General features: G+C 36.3%; 1 protein-coding gene across 1 annotated transcript in view; it reads right to left on the bottom strand.

Annotated features, from left to right (window-relative positions):
- Positions 1–944: 944 nt before the first annotated feature.
- ADAMTS20 (ADAM metallopeptidase with thrombospondin type 1 motif 20) overlaps positions 945–25,595 on the bottom strand; it is a gene marked incomplete at both ends in the record, with an annotated part of 166,168 nt that continues 141,517 nt past the window's right edge. Inside the window, 10 exons of the mRNA XM_081082830.1 lie at positions 945–1,034; positions 3,224–3,328; positions 10,877–10,968; positions 14,544–14,677; positions 15,179–15,273; positions 15,360–15,454; positions 15,656–15,785; positions 16,441–16,641; positions 23,614–23,784; positions 23,858–24,031. Of these exons, the coding sequence (XP_080938956.1) occupies positions 945–1,034; positions 3,224–3,328; positions 10,877–10,968; positions 14,544–14,677; positions 15,179–15,273; positions 15,360–15,454; positions 15,656–15,785; positions 16,441–16,641; positions 23,614–23,784; positions 23,858–24,031 (1,287 nt within the window). The remainder of the gene's footprint in view (positions 1,035–3,223; positions 3,329–10,876; positions 10,969–14,543; positions 14,678–15,178; positions 15,274–15,359; positions 15,455–15,655; positions 15,786–16,440; positions 16,642–23,613; positions 23,785–23,857; positions 24,032–25,595) is intronic.

The following is a 25,595-nucleotide window of genomic DNA, read 5'->3' as shown; positions in this document are numbered from 1 at the left end:
AAAAAATTTAATACCTGAGAATTTGTCCAAGGATAGTTAATTTTTACTATCTTTTATGTTCTGGCTTTGAGAAATCTTAGGTATAAAATAACATGAACATCTCTTAACATGAATATCTCTAATAAAAATTTTGCACATGTAAAAATAATTTTGTTTATTGAATCTTCAAAATTTCAATAATTCTCACTTCTGTATTTGTTTAATAAAATACAGTATAAACTTTGAGAAAATAGCTTTTTAAGAGTAGATATATACATGTGAGAGTTATAAAGACATAGCGTACATTTTAAATTAGAGGTAGGTGTTTTAAAATTCTACTATATTATACCTTCTTTTGTATTATACCCACAAAAGTTATTTAGTATTTAACCCAAGCACACATTTTTAGGATTTTTAAAATTTGAAGCACCATAATTCACAATTAAAGGAATATAAAACAAGGTATCTATGCTGTATCAGTAAGTATAATGGCTATGTACTTTTTCAAAGTAACTATTGATTTACTACTATTCACCTGACATGAAATAATGTTCATGGTAGTTTTAAATAAGTTCATTTTCCACTTAACAAGTAGAGCAAACATTTCATTGTACAGTAGAATACTGAGTAGAGGTTTACATGTATGTCTATAGGTTTAACTGTGGTTGAGTCCAAGCTGTTAACTGCAATATTATCTTGGTCTAATTCATCCAGACATCCCTGTATATTCCACCATAAATAAGTACTTCTATAAAAAATATCCTGATTAGAGTTATATGCCTATTAAGTTGAAGGCCTTGAAAAAATTAAGTGGGGATTTGACTCCCTGGTGAGCACCCTAAACAAAGTCACAGACCTTTTGGACACGGAAATCTCAGGAAGGGAAGATGAAAGAAATGAGCACCGGTTATTTGCAGGTTCAAAGACTATCTCCTCTTTGGGACACACTTCTCACTTCTGAATGCTCAGATCACTTGAATTGGGAGGCCAGTCGTCAGGTGAGGAACACACTTTCCACAAAACCCTCCACATCTGCCGTAGACTTTGGTTCCATCCTGAAAATAGGAAGAGGCAGAAATACAGGAGAATCTAATAGATGCACAAGACAGAAAAAGCCAATTAGCCAAGGTTTCCTGTGACAATCACACTTGAGGTAAATGCCATGTCAGGATTGGTGGTTAGGGCCATGAGATAACCCACCTGAGATGCATATTAGCTTCTTGATTATTATATACCACACTATAATTTAGATGACTCATCTCAATCCACATATTTTTCATCCAGGCATTTATTTGCTTTAGTGAGTTTAAGATTTTCATTGACTAAATAAAAGTTATTTGTAGAAATACAGCCTGAAGAAAGGTATAGAAGGGGGTGGGGGAAAATTGGACTGAAAGCTGTAATTAGAACTTTTTTTTTCCTTTTTAGTAAAGCAAAGCCATTCACAGAGGAATGATGGTCAGAGGTGGGTGAAAGGCAGGGTCAGGATAAAGACAGATGTTATTTCTAGACTGCCTTCCATCTTTAAGTCCAAAAGTCAAAAAACTGAAAACATTTTGATTGGATGAGGCAAAAATAGTTTAAACTCCTGGAATTTTTGGAAAGGTATAGGTAAAGGTATTTTGTTGTTTCTGTGGTTTTTCTTTTAACCTAAAGAAGGAGGTTTCCTGGAACATTTTGGGATGGATGTTTAGAGATCAGGGGTTTTCAAAATTGACTTTTGTTTCAGAAGATTTTTTAACTCTTAAGAATCTGAGTAAGCAGAAAAGAAGGGACTGGCAGTAAAAATTCTAATTTACATGTGTTCCTATCCCAGATTAAGTAAAAACCTAACCTTGGTTAAATCTATTGTGTTTGCATTCCCATAAGTATATTTGGGTTTCAGTTTCACATCAGATTTCAGGAAAGACCTTCATGTGTAACATTTTGATGAAGGTAGACATTCTCAGTTAATTAATCTTTAGAATAGAATTAAATAGAAGCAAAAGGAATGAATGTATGAGATATTCATATCTACTGGTGATGTCAGCCAGAGTTCAGTCTTCATGTTTAACCAAAAAATATTTAAAAGATGGATAAATAAGGTCAGAATATTTCATTGAGCTCAATTGCTCAGAATATATTTTAATTAACGTATTCCCATTCTTCTACCAAAATGGATTAGACCTAAATATGCCAAATGCAAATAGCTCTTTATTTTAAATATGTTTTAAAAGCCTACTGCTTACCAATATGCAGAACAAAAACTTAATTCTTTATTAATTAAAACAATTTCAGTCTTCAGAAATAGAATGTTTAAACTCTATAGTATCAAAAAATTGAATTTTCTTTATAAATATTCATAAAAGTAGGAGCATAAAAGAACTCATTCTTATCAAAAGAAAGCAATCAAAACAGTGGGCAGGGGCTATTGATGGTGTTAATTTATGTACAATACAGGTAGGAACAGTTATAATGTAGATGCTAGTTTACTGTTTAGAGAGTCATGCTAAGACATGGTAATTCTAATAGGAGCCACCTCCTAAAGTGTATGTGCTAGTACATCGTACCAGCAGCAAAATTAAATGGGTTCTATTTTAGAGAATATACAGGGTGGGGCAAAAGTAGGTGTACAGTTGTGGGTACATGAAACAGTTTATTTTTGTATTATTTTTCATCCAAACAACTGTAAATCTACTTTTGGCCCATGGTGTATGTGTTAGAGGTGAATGCAAATAACATTGTTTTCTAGATAGAGGAAAATATGTATAAAACCATAAAAATAGACTTAAAGAAAACACTATAGAGGTTATGTTGTTAAATGACAAATGGCTGTAGGACCATCCTATCACTAAATCAAAGCAGTGAGATAAATAAACCAAAAACTTACCTCTCACTCTGAAATATTAAAACCTACAAACCATTAAAGTTAAAAGCACTACCTCTTTCTGAAGTACCTGCCTTTCAAGTCATTAGCCCTAAACTTGAGCTGGATAAAATCTATATGCCCTGACATTATTATTTCATGCTCAGATATCTGTAGCCTGTACAAGAATTTATATGTTTATATAAAAACTACTTATGTACATACATAAAAATGAACCCTATCCCATAAATTTCATAAATTAATGTTAGATTCCATTATATGCAACAATGCAGTCACCAACCTCATATACTAGTAACTCTACATTGAGGTAGAGGCCCTTTCATGCAAGTGGTGGCATAGATGTATTTCAGAAAGGCCTCCCGGCCCAGCAGGACTTACTTGTGATCTGTGGATGACGACAGAGGCGTAACTGCCCTGAGCCAGCCACTTGGCAGTGCTGGATATCTTCATCCCAGTTCCTGCCAAGTTAATGCTGAACCGCCCCTGGATGTAAACAAAACAAAATAAAAATAGATGAACATTATCAGATATTCAAGAATGCTCTTGATTGGAAACACCTGAATGTGAATTATATAAGAAAGTACTCAAATGGCTTCCTAAGGGTTTTCCTTTATAAAATGAAAGAATATTAACACAACCTTGCTCTAAAGAAAATGAACCAGCTAAAAAACAAATTTAAATTGAGACAAGTGAGTTAATACCGCATAATGTTGTTTGTGCACAAGTAAATCCGTCCAACCCTCGGACTCTAAGACATGACAGAGAGAGCCAGTGTTCCTGCAGCAACAGGCCAGTCCTGGCAGTGGGACTGGCACCAGACTGGAACATTTCTCCAGGTGCAGTCTCTGACCTCTAGCTGCTAACTTCCCGGATAAGTTGCGCCTGGTTTGATGAATGTTCTGTTACTGTGCCTTTGGTGTTAAGAATATTAGGCCCTAACCCACCACACAAAACAACTGAATGTGGTATTATTATCCCAGCTATTATGTCCTTTGTAAGTACCCCAAGTGTATGTGGAGGTGATGCCACACGATCTACAGACGTGGTGTGTGAGCCCCCTAGTGGCTGTATGATCTAATTCTTTTCAAGAAACAGAACCAATGAAGTCAAAATATTTCAGACTATCTCCATTAATATTTAAACTTTAATTAAGAAAATGCATAAAATTTGTCACATTTACAGAATTATGCACTGAAAAGTAGTACTTAATGCTAATTACATCTGCTGCCAATGTTCAATACACATACAGATATTAAGACATTCTGGGGTCACATCACAATATCCCGTGGATAAGACTCATGAATCTTAAGCAATACTAATAAAACACTGGGGGGTATATTATGTGAATGAAAGGCTAAATCAATTTTAAATATATGTATAATATGAATTAATACTATTGCTAAAAAACAAATACATATAAATTACTTCATTGATTTAGTTTTCTGAGCAATCTTCTTTAAAAACCAAAATAGAGATTCAAATACATTTTAATACAATGATAACATGAAGAATTTATCCATAACAGAAATTATTTGATTTAATAATTTCCAAAGAAAACTTATTTCATAACCATATTATTTCACTTATATGTGGAATCAAAAAAAACCACAAACTCATAGAAACAGAACAAACTAACAGTTGCCAGATATAAAAAGAGTAATAAGGATGTACAGTACAGCATAGGAAATAGTAAAATTGTAAATGCTAGGTATGGTGTCAGATGAGAATTGGATTTATCGGTGATCACAATGTAAGTTATATAAACATCTAATGGCTATGTTGTACACCTGAAACTACTATAATATTGTGCATCAACTGAATGTACAAAATAAAAAATATTAAAGAAGTAGAATTCTGATAGCCAATTCAAAAGAACCAGGAATTTAAGAATGTGAAATATTTGCCTTTGAGTAATTGGCTCCACCAAAGAAAAAAGTAGTTACGGATATAAGCTAGAGGAGAAATATACAGGTAGATGCAAGTTTTACTTTGTTTCACTTCTTTGATGTGTTGGTCCATGTGTGCTCATTACATCATTGTTTTACAATTTTAAAATGTGTATGTATTTTATTGCAAATGGGATCTAGACCTACACATGTAATGTAAATTGATTTGTAAAAATATTGTATTGATTTTAGAGAGGAAGATAGAGATAGAACATCAATAATGAGAGACAATCATTGACTAGCTGCCTCCTGCACTCCCCCTACTGGGGATCAAGTCAACAGCCCAGGCACATGCTCTTGACTGGAATGGAACCCAGGACCCCTTCAGTCTGCAGGCTGACGCTCTATCCACTAAGCCAAACCAGCTAAAGCATGAATAATTGATTTTAAAAATGTATAAGGAATGACAAAACTAAAAGTTACACAAATTTTTAAAAAGAATAAAGTTGAAGGACCCACACTGCCTTATTTTAATGCTCATTATAAAGGTATTATAACCAAGACAGTGCTAACGAGAAGAGAGAGATGTAGATCAATGTAAGATAATAGAGAGTCCAGAAATAGATACTTATAAATATGTCAATTGATATTTGACAAGGGTGGAAAGACAATTAATTGTATTTTCAACAAATGGTGTTAGGACAATTGGATGTCTATATTCAAAAGCCCTCTCAGATTTCAAAATCAATCACAGGTCTAAATGTAAAACAAAATATAGAAAAAAAAATCTCTGTAACTTTGAGTTAATCAAAAAGTTCTTAAATATGATACTAAATACATAACCCATAAAGAAGATATAATAAATTTGACTTTATTAAAATTTAAATTTTCTTCTTTGAAAGACACTTAAGAGAAAGAAAATATAAGACTCAGATTAAGAGAAAATATTTGCAAATGTCATATCCAACAAAAGACTTGTATCATGAATTATAAAAACCTCTCAAAATTAAGCAATCTGATTTTTAAAATGAACAAAAGACATGAACACACACTTCACCAAGGAGGATATAAAGATGGCAAACAAACACAAGAAATATGCTTAAGGCCATTAGTTAACAAAGGAATGCAAATTAAAACCACAAGGAGATACCACTGAAAATGGGGAAACAAAAAACTTGGCAATACTAAGTGCTGACAAGGAAGCAAAGCAACAGGCACTTTAATCTTTGCTGCTGGGAATACAAAATGGTACAGCTACTCTATAAAAGTGTTTCAATTTACTTTAAAGTTAAACACACACATACCATATAACCCTACAATCCTACTCATAGGTGTGTACCCTAGAGAAATAAAAATGTATGATCAAAAACCTGTACACAAATGTGCATATCAGGTGTATTCATAATCTCCAAAACTGTTAACCCATTTTCTTCCAATGGATGAGTGGACAAACTGTGGGACAACTATACAATGTCCATATGATGGAATAGTTCTCAGCAATTAAAGAGGAATAAATTATTGATAACATGCAACAACACAGATGGCTATCAAAGACATTATGTTGAGTGAAGGATACCAATCCCAAAAAGTTACATACTGTATGATTCTATTTCTATGACATTTGTGTGACATTTTAGAAAAGGGAAAACTATAGCAACAGAGTTTACCAGGGGTAAGGTGGGAGGGAACTGTTCTATATTGTGATTATGGTGATGGTAACATGAATCTGTACATACTAGTATGTTAAAACTGTATACCAAAAAAAAGGCAATTTTATTGCACATTATTAAAAATGTATTTAATGCGAATGGATATGACATCTATTTAAAGAAAAATATTTTCCAATTGGATTGCAAACAAAACCCAACTACACACTATGTGATAGACACTTAAAGCAAAGAGATTCACAAAATAAAAACAACCTAATAATGGGAAATTTTAATATATCACTTTTAGTAACAAAACAGATCAAGTAGCAAAAAGAATGAGAAAGGAGATCTAAATAATATAATTAAAAGGTTAGATCTACACTCTGATAATAAAGAATACAGGTTCAAAATACTTTACAATGGGTTCTGAATACTCAAAATGAATGCTGGCCATGATCCACAGGCATTGGCTGAATATGGTTCTCTTGCTCTTATGTAATCAATATTAATTACAAAACAGCTAAAAAGATACACTTTTTAAAATTTTTGTGGTTCTGTAAAAAGTACCACTTTATTTCACTTTTGATATATGTATTCTAATGTCACACCACACTCCTTAAACTTCATCTTATATTGCAATGTGGCAAAGTTTATTTTCCCTAAAGAGTGCCATATGTGTCCCTTCTCTTTTTAGCATTCATGTCCTGGGGTACCCTGTCATATGCAAACACAAAGGATGTGGTTTTGATGAATCCCAAACAGAATAACTTCTTTCTGTGACATCAAACATCTGGAGAGTATCCATGCAAATGCTGTGTAACTCAACACAGAATCTGGTTTATATATTTGACAGAACATCTCTAAGAATGTAGGGCAGTGTGTATTTTTTGTAACAGTAACCTCAGGCAGTTGAATAAAGACTGAATGAGTATAGCTCCTTTTGGCAGCTTATATCTTTGCCCAATAATGTCTAATTTTGAAACTGAGTTTTGTATTCCACAAATGGCTAGAGAACTAAGTGAGGGAAGCATCTGACCTTGATGGGCAGAGAGTATTTTATTGTACTGGTTCTGCCTCTGACTTTCTCAACAACATTGGAAAGGTTGTTAACATGGAGTGTTGTGTTTCTCCAACTATAAACTAGGATTACGTAGTTTACAACTATATAACTTTCTCAAGATACTGTAGGGGGGAAATGCAGTTACATGAAAGTTGGAAAAATGGCAGTAGAAATTAATGGGCATTGCTGTCTTATTTTAAAACCAGATTGTGCTAATACCTCTTATTCAGATTCCATGCTCATTGAGAAATATTGTTGATAATAATTAGTTTTCTGTTATTTCCTATGAGGAAAGTTCACTAATGGAGAATGAATACTCTCCATTTAAGAGGGTCACAAAGTAAGTGTTATTTTTAAAAATCCATATGTGAGGGAAAAGGTTGTTTAGAATTCTAGACGTTTTATATTACCCTCCTTGACTTTAGAACAGGTGTCCAAAGAACACAGTATCACACTTCAGAAAGGGGAGTTCAAAGGGGAAGGACAGTCCTGGGAAAAGAACTGAATGGAAGATGTAGATCAGGGAGTCTCCAGCTGGGTGGAAGACCAGTATGACTGAAGTAAGGAAGGAGAAAAATGAACATGAGTATGGCTAACTAGCCTCATAGATTAAATGAGATTCCTCTGCAAAGTTAGCTACCTTTAAAAAGATAGCCAGTTAAATAACCAGAGATGATAAAAATTATAAGATACAATAACCATTTAAAGTCTCTGGAAATTGTCCTAAGGTTATATAATAGAGAAATATTTATGCCCCAAAAAAATCTATGAACTCTAGTTAAGAACAGTGAGGCTCTGTGATATTTGAACAATGAGCCGTCCTCTCCTCCCCCTACCTCAGCAAGGTGAGAGTTATACCCTTGATGGGTGCAGCGAAGAACACAGGATTTTGTTTACCTCAGATTCCTATGAGAAGTGCATTTTCACCATGAGAAAGCAAGCCACCAGCACTTCCCATATCACCCAGCTCTGTGCTACAGAAGATATAGTACAGGCAAGAGTGGCTGAGAGTCTGAGCTCCCTTCTGTCACTCGGTCCTTACTCACAGTACCGAAAAGCTACCTCTAGGCAGGGCGGTCCAAAAGCACAAGGCCTGAGTCATCCCCACTCAAGTGACTCTTAGGGAATTAACTGTTAGGGAAGTGGTTCCATGCTGAGGACAAGCCAAGAATATAGGAGTTACTGTGACCTAGTAGCCCGATTATAGAGTGGGGATGTTAACTCTGAGAAGTGGGCCAGATCTCTAGATACACAGAATTGGTGTGTTCCAACCACAGTGGAATGAAAGTAAAAATCAATAACGGAAGGAAATCTGGGAAATTCATGAATAACCAATGGGTCAAAGAAGATATAAGTGATAATAGAAAATATGAATGAAAATAAACACACAGCATATCAAAACTTCAAGGATGCAGTGAAAGAACTGAAATTGTGTAGCTGTAAATCCCTATATTAAAAGAACTGTCAACAGACTTTATGACAGACTAAATGATTTCCCCCTAAAATCATAAACAAGACAGGATGTCCACTCTCACTACTTCTATTCAACACTGTATTGGAGTTTTAGTTAGAGCAATGAGGTAAGACAAAGAAATAAAAGGTATCCAGATTGAAAAGAAAAGAGTAAAACTATCTTAATTTCTTAATAACATTACCGTGTATATAGAAAATCCTAAGGAATCCAATAAAAAACTATTACAATTAAACAATGAGTTCAGCAAGGTTGTAGTATTCCAGATTGATTTATAAAAATATAGGCAAAGATTAGTGATTTGTGCCTCAGATTTAGGGGGGGGGGAGTCTCTTTATGGGAACCCTCCCAGTCAAAAGCCTTCTTTACCTTGAGATGGAATCTGCTGCCCTACTAACGTCTCCTGAAGTGACACACACTGACCTGTTTCATGGATCTCTTTAATTATTTAAAGACAGTTATAACGTTCTACTCCTTTCCTGGTCACCCTTTTTATTTTCCTTATGTGACATGATTTAAACCCTCTTTTGCCCCCCTGGTTTCCACCTCCTACTCTTAGAGTAAAAATTTATTTTTCCCAACAGAAATTTAAAAATAAATATAATATTTCATTGTCAAGTACAAATAACATTTTGGTCTCAATATTTTTTTTGGTACCTTATGATCATATTAGGTTGTTTAGAAATCATTCCATGTTCTACATGAGTTATAATGAACTTATGGTGCTTGAATAAACACCTGTCTTTCATAGGACATTGCCACGTTCAATTTGCATTTCTGGACCCAAGACATATGTATTTATTGCAACCTTATTTGGGTCAGTCCATAGAGCTAGTGTCTTTTTATCTCCTTTAAGTTTTCTTCTCTAACATAGAAAATGCCCTTTCTTTCTAACATAAGCGTACCTTCTGTGTCAGTGATGAGAACTGTGAATAGCCAATTCTAAGAATAGAGAGCTATGACAAACCATTAGCTACTTTTCTTCAATATGATATCTTCAATTATAATTACTACCTCTTGTGCATGATTTTTTAAAATTAGTTAGAAATCTACCTAACAATGCTATATTCGTATAAGCTTTACATCTCTCCATCTATATATAAAAGCCTAAGCAACCTTTCAACTGTCCAATGGGTAGCTATGACACTCCGACCAGTGGCTATGATGCACACTGACCACCAGGTGGCAGACGCTTAATGCAGGAGCTGCTGAGCTGTGTCAGCTGTGGTTCTCAGATGACACATGTGGAACCAGAGAGGAGGGAGCCTGATTCTGAGGTGTGTCACCCAAGAACCGCTCTCTTGCAATCTAGGACCTCTTGGGGATGTGGGAGAGCTGGTTTCGGCCTGATCCCCACAGGCCAGGCCAAGGGACCCCACTGGTGCACAAATCCATGCACTGGGCCTCTAGTCTTATCATAAAAATGTTGTTCACATTTTAAAAAATGAGTATGTTGTTTTCTAGAAAGCATACTCTATTCTGGAAATCACAGATAACATGGAAGGGTGTGTATAGAGAACTCCGGAAATGAAGGCCTAAAAAAGAGTAAAGACATGGAAATGTACTATTCCACAGACGATAGAAAGTTATTCTGGTAAGTTATAGACCCAGGTCACTATGAGTGATGTTAGCAGCGGTGTTGAAAGTCACATGCTTGTGATCCATTCCTTATACTATATGTCCATTCATTTCCATGGACTTAGTGGAAAGATTAAAAATAATAAAGCATCATGGAAGAAGAAATAGGAACTGAACAACTTAAAACTCTTGTTTTACACCTTTCAAACAAATCCAACATTGGTAAAAATCCTATAAAGCTTACTATAACCTTTAAAATAAAGTTCATATAGGAAGCCTGAATTTTTTATTATGTTTCTTATAATATTATGATCCAGAAAATGAATTAAGGGAAACAGTATCACTTTTTTTTTCACAGTTAGGGAGAAATAAACAAATCTGAAATACCTGTGGGCATCTGGCAGCACTGTAGCAATCTCCAGCCGTGGCAAATGGAACTGCTTTTCCAAATACTGTCTGAGCAAATAGAAGGTCTGTAGCTAGAATGCAATATATAAAACTCTTTAGCAATGAGACACTATATTTATGTTTTCCAATCTTCATTGCAAAACATAGTATTCATATCATCTTCTTAAATACATTTTATAATGCAAAAATTTAAGCAAAAATGCTATCCAATTATAGATAGGCTTTTCAATAAATAATATCTTCTTTTTTTTTAGAGAGAGAGAGAGAGAGAAACATTGATTGGCTGCCTCCTGCACATACCCCAACCAGGGACTGAACCTGAAACCTGGGCATCTGCCATGTCCAGGAATTGAACCAGTGATCCTTTGGTGCATAGGATGATGCTCAACCAACTGAGCCACACCAGCCAGGGCAAATAATTTTTCTTTAATACAAAAATGTTTATCCCATAAATTTCCCTAAAAAATGTCAGGCATATCTGAAACTAAGTCAGAAGTATTTTTCTTTTTTAAATATTTTTCTATTGATTTCAGAGAGGAAGGGAGAGAACAGAAACATCAATGATGAGAACCACAATTGGCTGGCTCCTGCACTCCTCCTACTGGGGATCCTGACACCTGGGCATGTGCCCTGCCAGGGAATTGAACCCTGACCTGATTTATGGGTCAATGCTCAACCACTGTGCCACACTGGCCGGGCAGAACCAGAAGTTTTTTAAACTAAGTGCTTTATTATATTGTACATCATAGTGAATATCTAAGATAGATAAAGTAAGGTCAGGAGGAAAAATTACAGGTTTTGATTACCATATTTAAAGGTAAATACATTATTACAAAGCAACACATGCGTGTTTATAGACCAAATTATATATATAGATATATAGATATATTATATATATATGTATACATATATACATACATATAAATATATACACATATATATACACACACATGCTAAAGTTCAGCTGGTCTAATCGCTTATTCATGCTTGAGTCATTTAGATAATATCCCAACCAATGGTCATCCAGTCAGTGGCTCTCACCTCCACTAATGTATTCTGAATCACTTCACTTTTCAAGAGGGCTGCAGGATTATTGCATGCTACCATGATGGCAACCCCTAAAGGTAGCATTTATGGAAATATGATCATATCTCCAAGGACAGTTTCCAAAGCAATAAGGCCTCCCATGGTGTGCTGGAATCAGCTGTTACCAAATCACGAAAACCTATTGTGTATGAATTTCTGGGGACACAGTTCAATCCACAGCAGCAGGTTTGTTGAAGAGTCACTTGATAGAATTTGATGGATTGCTTGTATGTGTGAGAGAAAGGGAGGATTTAAAGATGTTACTAGGTTTTAGCTAGAATAACTAGAAAATTATAGTTGCTACTTATTGAAATGGTAAATATTTGGGATAGGAATGGTTCAAGAGAAATATTGAAAGTTCAGTTTGAGATTAACATTGAGTCTGAGATGCCTATTAGACATGGATTTGCTGAATAGGCAGTGTAATATTGGCATTCAGGGTCCAGATTGGAGATAAATATTTGGGGCTGTCATCTAATAGGTAGTATTTGAAATCTATAAATTGAATCAGATCCCTAAGGGAATGACTGAGTCCTGAAATTCTTTCATACTCAGTATTGTGGCTGATGAAGAGTAATTAGCCAAGTTGAGAAATAGTGAGAAAGAGTGGCCAGAATAGAACAAAACAATGAGAGTGTAGTGTCCTGAAAGCTAAATGCCGCTGATGGATCAAGTTAGATGAAAACCAAGAATTTTTCACTGGATTTATGAAATGGATGAAGAATTGGTGATGTAAGAGAGAAAAGAAAGTTTGCTGAAATGATGTTCTTGCATATATACAAAGTGATGAGCCTAGAACACAAGTAGAGAGGGTGGCCTTCCATAGAAGTGGGAGTGGTTCCTCCGCAGTAACCAGGATAGAAGGCAAAGTCTGTAGGTGAACATTTGGGTAGGTTAGTAGATGTGGCGGTGGTAGCTAGAGGAAATTCCCTCGGGCTCTTATTTCCTCAGCGAGATAGGAAGCAAGATCATTGGCAATGAGTGACTAGAGAGGAGTATTAGAAGTTGTAGATGTCTGAAGCTAGAAGAGAATATGTGAGTGAGACATTTAGGAGATGGGGGGAGGGGATGAACTAGGGAAGTGCAGTGGGATTACTTAGCAGCATGAAGGGTCCATGTGAGCTCAGTAGTCAATGTTTAAAGTGAGATCATCCATGGGGACAGTGTATTATTTGCCACCCGGAAGATGTGTGGTGCAAGTGCAGAGTGGGTGAAAGGTGTAATTTAGTCAAGACTGGGTTTTTGTCACACAAGTTTGAAGAAGGAAAAGACAGACCAGGAAGCTAAAAATGTAGACATTGAACAATGTATCCTCAGGGCCCAGCCCAATGCCTGGCAAAATGCATGTTTGTTTGATAAATTAATGAAAACCAGCATCTTACTAAACAGCAACTAACTTACTGAGTGCCCATTATGTGCTCAGTAATGCTAATTACCTGACACACATACTAGTACATCATTAAATAATAATTATTATTTATAGAGCATTTACTGTATGTAAGGCTATTTGCTCAGAATTTTACAAGAATTATCTCTTAATCCCACTATCTCCCCACCTCCCTCAAAAAAGGGGTGGGTGGCAGAAGGAGGGAGAAATAAGAAAGCAGAGAAAAAAGAAAGGGGAAAAAAAAAACCTAAGAGGGTTTTACTCACTTTAAGGGAATTTAGATTTAAAGAGATATGTCCAAGGTCACAAAACGGGTAAGTGGATGCAAAGAATTTCCACCCAGTGTAACTCCAGAGTTCATGAGCATAACCATAACAGTATAGCACTTTCCTACGGCAGTAATGGTGGGTTTTCAGTAAATGCTAGTCATTATTACTACTAATACTAGTCATTATCATCTGACTGTGGCTTAGAGATTATGTATTCATGCATTCCTATCACGAAAAACATTGTTTCTTGCTATGGCGTATGCACTGTGCTAGGCACTGGTGATTCAATTGTGATCTAGTTTTAACTTCTAAAACTAACTTATTTGTCTTTTCCTATAGGTATGTAACCTCCAGGATGGCCGGCTGCTCAGTGTCTATTAGGTTTCATTAATCTGTTTGGACTTGACCATACTATAAGTTGCTTCCTAAAAGGCAGCAGGTCCATAGTCTGGGATCTGTGAATAGGAATTAATTGCATCATTTGCAACAGTGTGATGCAATTCTGCCTTAACTAATTGTTAAAAAGATTAAATGAGAAACTCTATAGAAAAATGCTTTACAAATTGTAATCTGAAGGTACTTTAAGCCCTACAAAAAGTTTTACATAATTATGTTGAGATATTAACTTTATCCCTAATGTAATGGGGAATTTGAAGGTAGAGGGTCATATCTTGGAAGGACACTGTATATCCTATCATTACCACTACATTTTTACTAAGGTCCCCACAGCCCATGTCACTGAAGAGGAAGTTTATGGCTAATAACTTTAAAAATCAATTTAAGTAACTATTGCCCAATGCTAGGGTGTCTGCTATACGCTAGCTATTCTACATACCAGCATACTGTTGGACTTTCATTGGCAAAGGGAGGCTTTTCATTTTACAAAAAGAGATCCAGTACTTACTTTTAATTTGCATAGAAGTGAGATCAATTCTTATTTTGCTGAAAACTGTGTGTCCAGCAGCCAGGTAGTCATTTGTACATTCACAGTCTAGCCTCCTACTCCCATTAAAAGGACATTCGTATGGATTTTGTAGTCTGTAACCACATTAGAATATTTTTATTATTAGATACAGCTATCATCCCACAATGTAGGTAAACTTTGGAAGTGGAAGGTAAAAGATACCTCTTCAATATGACAATGTCTACAAGTTAAATGAGAAAAGTAAAAATCACTCAAGGTTAACATATGAAATTATCAATGGGAAATTCAAGACCGGTGGAAAAATAACCCAGCTCTAGTTCTCTTAGCTTTTGTTACTGGAAGTAATATGATTTCTATGAAAATACACGTAGCTCTTAAATTCTCCCCTTCTCTGTTCTCCCACTGCTCACCCACAGTATCCTTCTTAGCCTATCTCTCTGTGAGTACATGTTCATACTCAAGTCTTTGGGCTTAAACAGGCATGGACAACACCTAACTTAGACCCTAATATGTCCACCTGCAAGCTATTCAAGTATCACTCTAACTGCTGGAACTTCTGATAATCTTGAAGGACCATACAAAATGCACTGATAAGCCAAAGACACATCTCATACCTAAAACCATACACTTCAGAAAAGTTGTCTTCTTCACCTTTGACCAATGATATATATTCCTTGGGGTCCTCCAAGTGCATATCTGCACAATAAACCTAAAGGGAAAATGCAAACACCTAGAAAACTTTTTCCAAGGTCAATGGTCAGTGTTAAAGTCGAGTAGGAACTGTGTTCACAATACCTTTATTATTCTTCCCTCAATGTTAAGGTAATAGTCACCATCCTTGGTAATGCTGTTTTCCCCTTGGATTTCTTTGCAGCTGGTAAATGTTTTGCCTTCAAGGATGAATGAATACAACTTATCAACAATGAACAAATTAAAAACACAGCATGAATTTAACTCAATCATGCAAATATTATGCAAAAAAAATAGGCACTTCATTTTGTGTAGCATATGATTACAGCAAATACTTATTTTCAGAATTTTAATTAAAACTCTTAGGAACACTAGGTAGATTTTTAAAGTCCATTACTTACAGTCATTGACGTAACATTTCTTTTGAGCATCTGGCTTTAAACGCTTTAAACATAAGTCACTGGACCCACCGTTTTCAGCCATGCATTCCACTCTTCTCTCCATTACCCCCACTCCGCAAGTCACTGAGCACTACGAACAGAGTAAAATTTGAAGGTAAAGTGTATAATGGGTAATAAGGCCGGTCAATCCATATCGCCTCTCAGAGTAGGTCCTTTTAGAACACAATAGTGGCTAGACTTACTGCAAATACAAAAATACCCTATAGATTGGACAGTCACAGATGGGAGGAATTTATTATTTCTCAGTTATTGGCTTCTTTTCATTTATGTCATATAGTTATGTCAACATTATATTATAAATACTTGACAAACATTATTAATGTTGGTTTTTAAGACTACTTAGTTTGTTTTCATTGTTATATATGCTGCTTGGAAAGCAATATTTACTTGCTTTCTATCCGTTAAACTGGAAATGGATTATAGTGCAAGTAACTTTTATTACTCACATGTTAGATTTATTTACTTCACTTAAAATATTCATTGGTTAAGTATCTACTAAAAATGCAAGTCACTGTGCAAGGCTTTCTGAGGAATAGATATAAGTAGGTTATAGTAAGCATAGAAAAAGAGATAAGATATTTATATAAGTAACTGACAAAGTAAGTGGTTTTTAGACAACAGGGGTATGAAACAATTCTGGGATCGAGTTAGACATGCAGCTGCACAGGCATCCACACCTAGAAAGTCTCATTCAGAAGATTTTAAATTCATAATTATATACTGACCTTGCTCCATTTTCCAACTTTCCAAGTGGCCATGTGCAAACAGCTCCTTAGATTGCATTTGTAAGTCTGTGGTGAAGGCAGCACAGGGCATTCTCGATAGTCTATAGGCCAAAGCTGATGGAGCTTATATCTATCAGTAGACCGAATCTCAATGCAATATGTAATCCTTTGTCGGTAACTAAATCCACAGTTACCAGCACACTGAAAAATAATTTCCAGGGGGAGAAGATATCCTTAAACTTAACCAGGCCTAATATTCACCAGGTGTATGTGTGCGCGCACATATCTATCTGATAATAGGGTAATATGTAAATTGGTCGGGACACCGTCATAGTAATGACTGATCAGCAGGCTGCATGCACAGCAGGTGGGCAGGGACTTGCAGCATTGGGGATGTGATGGTGGCTGCTGCTTGCCCAGGGCTGGCCTGGGGCTCTGGCAAGCTGCCAATGGCTGTTGCTGCTTCAGGGCCCAAGGCTCAGACAATGAGGGCTGGGTGAGGCTCAGGCAACCTCATGGCTGGCAGTGGCAGCAGCAGAGGTGTGATGGGGATGTCACCTTCCCCTGATCGCAGGGTCACCTCCTGCAGAGGGAGGCCAGAGGCAGGAGCAGCGAAGGGGTGATGGGGCAATGCCTTCCCCTGATCGGCCAGTTGCCTCCCGCAGAGCGAGGCCAGACTGCGGCTTAGGCCTGTTCCCCGTCAGTAGGACATCCCCTGAGGGCTGCCGGACTGTGAGAAGGGGCAGGCCAGGCTGAGAGACCGCCCCCATCCAGTGCATAAATTTCATGCACAGGGCCTCTAGTAAATATTTAAATATACATACACACACTATACAATGTTATACCCACAACAATCCTATTCATTAGCTTCATTTGCAGATGAGTTTAAAAAGGTTCAGAGACATTACATAACTTTCCCAGAGTTGTACCAATAAATAGAAAGGATCCATATCCAGGCTAGATTGTCTAGTTATGGTGCCTGTTTTGGTTTTTTCCCATTACACTACTAAGACTATCTTAATTGAATGAAAAATTTTCTCCCAATAGGTGCAGCTTTGGAGAAATAAAACATATTGAGAGTTCTCACTTGAAATAAAAGACATTAATTAGAAAATAGCAGAGTACTGACCAGTGTGTACATACATGTGAGGACACCACCTGAGGCCAAAGAATGAACCAATCAAAAGACATAGAAATTACTGTATCTGGTATCACATGGGACCAAATATAGTCTGGTCCCTCTAGCCAGACTGGAAAATCTTACATACATGTATTCTATAACAAGTAGAACACTCAGAAGGGTCTTGGCAGAGTAGAGGGAAATAAATTAAATAAACAATGCACTGGTCTGATGTGACAAAGCTTAAGAGTGAGATAAGAAAGGCTCAAACTGCATCCAGACAGAATAAGTACATTCTAGAGCCAAGGTCGAAATATATGAATAGGAATAAAAATTACCCAGTAGCTAAAATAGTTAACTTTTTATTGCATGTCAGACATTATAAATTTTACTATCAGCCTGAGCTGGTTTGACTCAGTGGATAGAGCGTCAGCCTGTGAACTTAAGGGTCCCGGGTTCAATTCCGGTCAAAGGCACATGCCTGGGTTGCCTGCTTGATCCCCAGTAGGGAGCGTGCAGGAGGCAGCTGATCCATAATTCTCTCTCATCATTGGTGTTTCTATCTCTCTCTCCCTCGCTCTTCTGCTCTAAAATCAATAAAATAATTTTTAAAAAAGTTAACCATCATGCAAAAAGCAAGAAAATGTAGCCCATAATAAAGAGAAAAATTCATGTATCAAAACAGACCCAGAGGGATGAGTAAAAATGCAAAGGAAGGATCTCTGAAAATTATCTTCTCCATAAAGCCATGAGAAAACCGGCTTTGTCAGAATTAACTTTTCCACAATTCTGTAGATTCACCAAATGCAGCAATCCAGGAAGCATTTATTCAATAAACAAGGTTAAATCTCAGAAGAGAGAGCTTTGTGATGTTTTAACTTGTCCTACCCCCATTCTTGCCTCCAGCTCCACAGTTGCCTTGAAAATCAACAGCCCCGCAAGCATGGAGGAACCAGCAACCCTGCAGCCACAGGGGCAGAACAGGGTTGGGCATCTTTCAAAGACCCTGTTGCAGAGACTTGTTGTTATTGGAACTGTTTGGTGGGTTTTCTAGAAGACTCCACTGACAAGGCTGTCATTATTTAACTTAACTGGAGCTTACCCACTGCTTAAAGACTTTTCCCTCCAGGGGCACTTGTTGAACTGTTTAACTTTGAAGCTTCCAGAAGAGGTAGATCACAGTTAGGGCAAGCAATACGCTCATTAAAAAAAAAATCTTAAAAGGAAGAGAGATGTTCATAGGGCTTTGAAAAGCTTCAATATATCTACAGACTCCAGAAGGCCATGGACACGCATAGGGTTGCTCACATGTCCAGGATTATACACATGCTCAGGAAGCATCTGGAAAGGGCCTGCACACTCACCTCTGGCCCAATGTCAAGGCTTCATTCAAGCAGGACTAAGAGTTGTCAGCTGCCTGGCTGAGTGTTAAAGGTACCCAAACATGTACACAGAAGCCCCAGGCAAAGGAGGTGATTGGTTCCAGGTAGCTAAGGGAATCACTGTCCAATCATTAATTGAAAACTTAAATCAAGCAGAGACTTCACTGACTGAATGTGACAGGAAATACAGACTTTACAGTGAATTCTGGAAAGTTTCTAAACAAGCAAAAACAAATAGCAATAACAATAAACCCTGGAGAGGAGGAAGAATCTGAATACACCTATAACGAGTAAAGGGATTGAATTAATAATCCAAAAACTACACACAGGGAAAGCCCAGGACCAGCGGCTTCACTGGTGAAGTCCACCAAATATTTAAAGAACTAGCATCAACTTTTCCAAAATTCTTGCAAAAGAAAGAAGAGTAAGGAGCACGTCTTAATTCATCCTATGGAGCCAGGATTTCCCTCATACCAAAACCAGGCAGTCATCACAAGAAAACAACAGACCAAAATATTTTATGAATGCAAAAATCCTTACCAAAACACTAGCAAAAATTCCAGACATAGATTAAAAGTGTTATACATAATGACCAAGTGAGATTTATTACAGGAATGTAAGATCATTTCAATATATGAAAATGAATTAATGGAACACATCTATTCTAATAGAATAATAGACAAAAACCACACAAGAATCTCAAGAAATGAAGAAAAAGCATTTGACAAAATCCAACACATTTCATGATATAAAGCCCTAAGCAAAACAGGAATAGAAGAGTACTGGTAAAAGGAATCTATAAAAAAAAAAATCTATAGCTAACATATTTACTAGTAAGTGTTAAAACTGAAAGCTTTCCTCTAACAAGCAGGAACAAGACCATGATATATGTTTTCACCAATTCTATTCAACATTATTCTGGAGATTCTAGCCTTAAAATTAGATAAGAAAAAGTGAAAGGCAACCAGAGTTAAAGGAAGAAATTAAAATTCTCTGTATTTTCAGATGATATACATTTATGTACAGAAAGTCCTCAATAATCCGCACACAAATAAGAATTAGGTCCAATAAATGTGTTCAACATATAAGAATCAATTCTATTTCTACATTAGCAATGGGAAATCAAAGAATAAAACTGAGTAAAATTCCATTTATAGAAGCATAAAATATTAATAAAATATTTAGGAATAAATTTAACAAAAGAAGTGGAAGTTCACGTATACACTTAAAACTGTAAAACAGCCTTGAAAGAAATTAGTAAGACCTAAATATGTGGAAAGACATCTCATGTTCATGGCTTGGAAGACTTCTTTAGATGGCAATATTCCTCATATTGATCAGGGTTCATTGCACTCTCTAACAAAATCCCAGCTGGCTTTTATACAGAATATGACAAGTTGATCCTAAATTCATAAGGAAACGTAGGGAACACAGAATAATAAAATAATCTTGAAAGGGAAGAACAAAGTTGGTCCCCTCACACTTCCTGATTTCAAAACTGACTATAAAACTCTAATAACCAAGACTATGGTATGACATAAGGATAGACACATAGATCAGGGAATAGAACTGAGTTCAGAAACAAACCAATACATATATGACCTATATTTTTTGACAAGTATGCCAAGATAATTCAACAAGGAAAGACCACTCTTTTCCACAAATCAAATTGGAACAACAGGGTAGCCACATGCAAAGGATTAAGTTGGACCCCACCTCACATCCTATACAAAACTTAATTTGAAATGTATCAAAGACTTAAATGTAAGAGCTAAAATTACAAAATTCTTAGAATAAAATATAGGCATGAATTGTGACCTTAGATAGTCAATAGTTTTTTTAGATATACTACCTAAAGTACAAGCAACCAAAACAACAGGTAAATTTGACTTCATCAAAATGAAGAAAGTTTGTGCACTATCAAGAGAGTGAAACACAACCCACACAGAATGAGAGAAAATATTTGGAAATCATATAACTGATAAAACTTGGACTCATAAGTCTATAAAGAATTACAATTCAACAATAAAAAGATGAATCACCCAATTTAAAAATGGGCAAAGGATTTGAATAGGTATTTCTCCAAAGAAGATATAGAAATAGCTACAAAGCACAATAAAATGCTCAACATTATTAGTCACTAGAGAAATGAAATTCAAATATGCAATGAGATTCCATTCATACCCACTAGGATGGGTATATTCAAAATGATGGACCATAACAAGTGTTGATGAGGATATGGAGAAATCGGAATCCTCTTACATTTCTGGTGGGAATGCAAAATGGTGCAGCAATTGTGGAAAACAGCTTGGAATTTCCTCAAAAAATTAAACATAGAGTTATCATAATATTCAGGAATTCTACTCCTGGCTATATGCCCAAGACAATTAAAAACATACAAAAACTTGTACACAAGTGTTAACAGCATTATTCATCATAGTAAAAAAAGTAAGCCAACCTAAATGTCCATCAGGTACTGAACAAATGAACAAAATGTATCATAGTTCTACAATAGAATATTATTAATTCATAAAAGGGAATGAATTACTGATATATGCTAAAACTTAAAAATACCACGCTAAGTGAAAAAAGCCAGATACAAAGGGTCACATATTGTTTGATTCCATTTATATGAAAGGTACAGAACAGGCAAATCCAGGGAGTAAAAAAACCTGTCTGTCTGGGGTTGGGGAAAGGAGAAATGTGGAGTGATTTCTAATGGGTATGGAGTTTCTTTTATGGGTGACAAAATGTTCTAGCATTAGACCATGGTAATGGTTACACAAACTTGTGAGTATACTAAAATTCCCTAAGTTATAAATACACAAAGATGTTAGAATTAGCAGAGAAGGGCATTAAACAATTATTAGTAAGTCCAGTATGTTCAAAAAGTTAAGTAGACATGGAAGATATAAAAAAAAAAAGCTGAAATCAAATTTCTAAAGATGAAGATTATACTATCTGAGATGAAAAATAGATTGATGGGGAATAATGGCAAATTAGACATCACAGAAGAAAAGGTTAATGGACATAGTGCTATCCATACAGTGAAATATTCAGTAACAAAATGAAATGAATTATTGATACGTACAACCTGACTGAACCTCCAAATACTTATGAGGCATTAGACAAAAACAGTACATGCTGTATGCTTCCATTTATATAAAACTCAAGAATGTAAATTAATATGTTAATGGATAATTTCAATGAAAACAAGATTAGGTTACCTGTGGGATGGGGAAGGGAGAGGAGGAGAGGAGGGAGGAATTGCAAAACAAAACAAGGAAATTTTGGGTAGTGATGGAGATGCTGTTTATTTTAAATATGGTAATGGCTCTATGGGTGTAGCTGTATTCATACATCAAAACTTACCAAGCTGGACACTTTAAATATATGCAGCTTATTATTTATCATTTATACCATAATAAAGCTGTTTTGATGCCTATAAGCATAGCTCATAGACACAGACAACAATGGGATGAAGGCTGGGATGGGGGTGAGGGCTGGCTTGAGGAGGAGAAAGGGGAGAAGGGGACATCTATAATAGTGTCAACAATTTTTTTAAAAGCTGTTTTTAAAAAGCAGGCAAGTCCTGACTGGTTTGGCTCAGTGGATGGAGCATTGGCCTGCGGACTCAAGGGTCCAGGGTTCAATTCTGGGCAAGAGCATGTACCTTGGTTATGGGCACATCCCCGGTATGGGGTGTGCAGGAGGCAGCTGATCGATGTTTCTAACTCTCTATCCCTCTCCCTTCCTCTCTGTAAAAAAATCAATAAAATATGTTTTTTTAAAAAAATAAAAATAAAATGCAGGCAACTCTTCCACCTTCCCTCATAGGTTGGACAGTCTGTTCAATGCTTCTATGACTCTGGTTCTATTTTTGTTCATCAGTTTATGTTGTTCATTATATTCCACAAATGAGTGAGATCATGTGATATTTATCATTTTCTGACTGGCTTATTTAACTTAGCATAATGCCCTCCAGGTCCATGCATGCTGTTGCAAATGGTAAGAATTCCTTTTTTATTTTTTTTACAGCAGTGTAGAAGGCAGGGGGTGAGGGGTAAGAGATCAACCAAAGGATTTGTATGCGATTTGAATGCATGCATATGAGCATAACCAATAGACACAGATTGGGGAGGGGGGTGGTGAGGGCATTGCTGGGGGTGGGGGTGTCTGGGGAGAGGTGATTGGGGGAAAAGGGGACTTATTTAATACTTTAAACAATAAAGAATTTAAATTTAAAAAAAGAAAAGAAAGGAAAAACAAAGAAAGAAAGAAAGAAAGAAAGAAAGAAAGAAAGAAAGAAAGAAAGAAAGAAAGGAAGAGAAAGAAGAGACGAGAAGAGAAAAGAAAAAAGAAAAGAAAAGAAAAGAAAAGAAAAGAAAAGAAAAGAAAAGAAAAGAAAAGAAAGGAAGAAAGAAAGGCAACTCTACAGGGCAAGTTCCTAGTAGTTGATTTCAAGTAGGAACTAACTGACACTGGAACTGCGCTAAGTTTAATATCCATATTTCTCTTATTCCATTTGCATCACCCAACTGTAGGTGGCTTTATTCTTTAGATTAATACGGATACTGTTACCTGCCCCCATATTTCAATTTAGACTCCGTTTCAGTTGTGTCAAATGTTAGACTCAGGTGTTTTTACCAGGAACAAAATTCTTTGGCTTACCTGAGATGAGTCTCCTGTTACCACAATGTACTTGCAGGGAAGGTTCTTGCACTTTTTGATGGAAAGAGGTCTGGTTGAAGGGTCACAGAAACTTTCATTCACTTGAATGTTTTGTGCGTCAATGCACTGCACTTGCCGATGCGTCTCCTTCATTTTACATGATGTTAAACACTAGAAATACAAGGACGAAATGAGTAACATGCCTGTATGCAGTGTCTTTAAAACCTGACTGGTCAATACTCACATCCGACCACTCTCCTGCCACCCACTGGGACTGTATGCAGTCCTGGCGCCAGCACTGCCTCTGCGAATGAGGCCGAGTGGACCGGTCACACATTTCTTCGGCCACCGGACCAACGCCTCTCAGTCGGCAGTACACGTCCCTTTGCTCCACTCCAGGGCCACAGGTCACAGAGCACTACAAAGAAGCCCAAACGACTTGAAAATTCACTAACAAACATTAAACTATGTAAAAAAAAAAGCAAAATGGTGTCATGACATATTTTCTTGTTTCATTTAAACACAGCTTGATGTTATATCATGTATTAGACAGAAAATACATGCAGTAAGTATGTTCAAGACTGTCTGGTGTGAAACATCTATATAAATGAGCAAATACTAGTAGATTTTATTTTGCAATATCTATTCAAGTCTTCCGGAAACTATGACATGTTCTACAAGACACTCCAGCCCAACTGATCACACTCTCTTCTGACTTAAATGTACTTAATATCTATAAAATCACATGAAACTAATCTACATTGTTTTTTCACATCACGTAATTCCTTATACTGTCTGCATCTACATAAACTCCCCGAAAGAAAATTATCATTTTCAATATTGTATTATATTCATCTTTATAGCTGCAGTACCTTCTCCACTTTGGGGATCCAATAATTTGCTAATTTGGTGGTTCATGATTATATGGTATTTCAATGGACAGGATTTGAGAACCTGGCTGCATAAACATAAACTGAGACAAACTTGTCATTACCACTCCTGGCCTTATTTTCCTTACCTCTACAATGAAGATTTTGTGTTATTTGTAAAATTTCATAGAACACTTATTCCTGGCAATAGCTCTACGATGGAGGTACCCGGGCTGAGGGCTGTAGACACGGAGGTGTCAAGTCACTTGCCTGAGTTGCCGCCTCTGGTTATTGATGAAGCAGGTGCAAGCTCAGTTCTTTCCCAGACTTTGAGCTCTCACTGGGCTGCCCCCAGCGGATAGGGACAGACCTGGCAATAGCTCAGGGCTCTTTCAGCTCTAGTATGCCAGTTTATATGACAACAGAGCTCGGCCACAGCCACACTGGGATGCCAACATTAATAAAGTATTGAGAGTTTCCAGTGATATTTAATTTGTGAGTTTGGATTTTTTTATAGCTACACCTTGTTATTCCAGAAGGGACTGAAAGTCACACTGAGTGATAAATTGGGGGACTGAGTAATTATAAGGGTAAAAAAACAACAGGTTCTTCATTAAATTCTCTATATCTGTAGGGGTTCCAGAGTAAGTAAATTTTCCCACAACAGTAAATATATATCTGCAGAATATTGTTTTACTATGAATGAACATTAAAATCCCACAAAAGCTAAGGATTTAGCTCACCTGGTAGACTCAAATTCCTCTCACAGACTGTGCAGCATTTTTATTCTAAAGGCTCTTTATAATTGTTTTCTATCTTGTGTGTATAAGCAGAAACAGACTTGAAAGATAATGTGTAATTTTTAACCTATGGAGAATATGATGCATGCCTACTTTCATTTTATGCTTAGGCAGGTAAATTGTGCCAACTCATTGAATCTTTTCACAAACAACATACATCTCCTTTCTATGGAGGCAGTAGTAACGTAATGTGTGCTTTGTGCGAGGCACCATATCAAGTAGACTAAAATATCTGTATATAGGTTAGCTTATCTGAACCTCTTGTGAAAATGATTAGTCTACAAAATAAGACTCCTGCAAACATTTTTCCAGA

Source organism: Myotis nattereri, assembly GCF_964212035.1.
Source record: "Myotis nattereri genome assembly, chromosome: 2".
Taxonomy (NCBI): Eukaryota; Metazoa; Chordata; class Mammalia; order Chiroptera; family Vespertilionidae; genus Myotis; species Myotis nattereri.
Note: the sequence above shows the minus strand (reverse complement) of the source record. Positions and strands in the feature narration are given on the sequence as shown.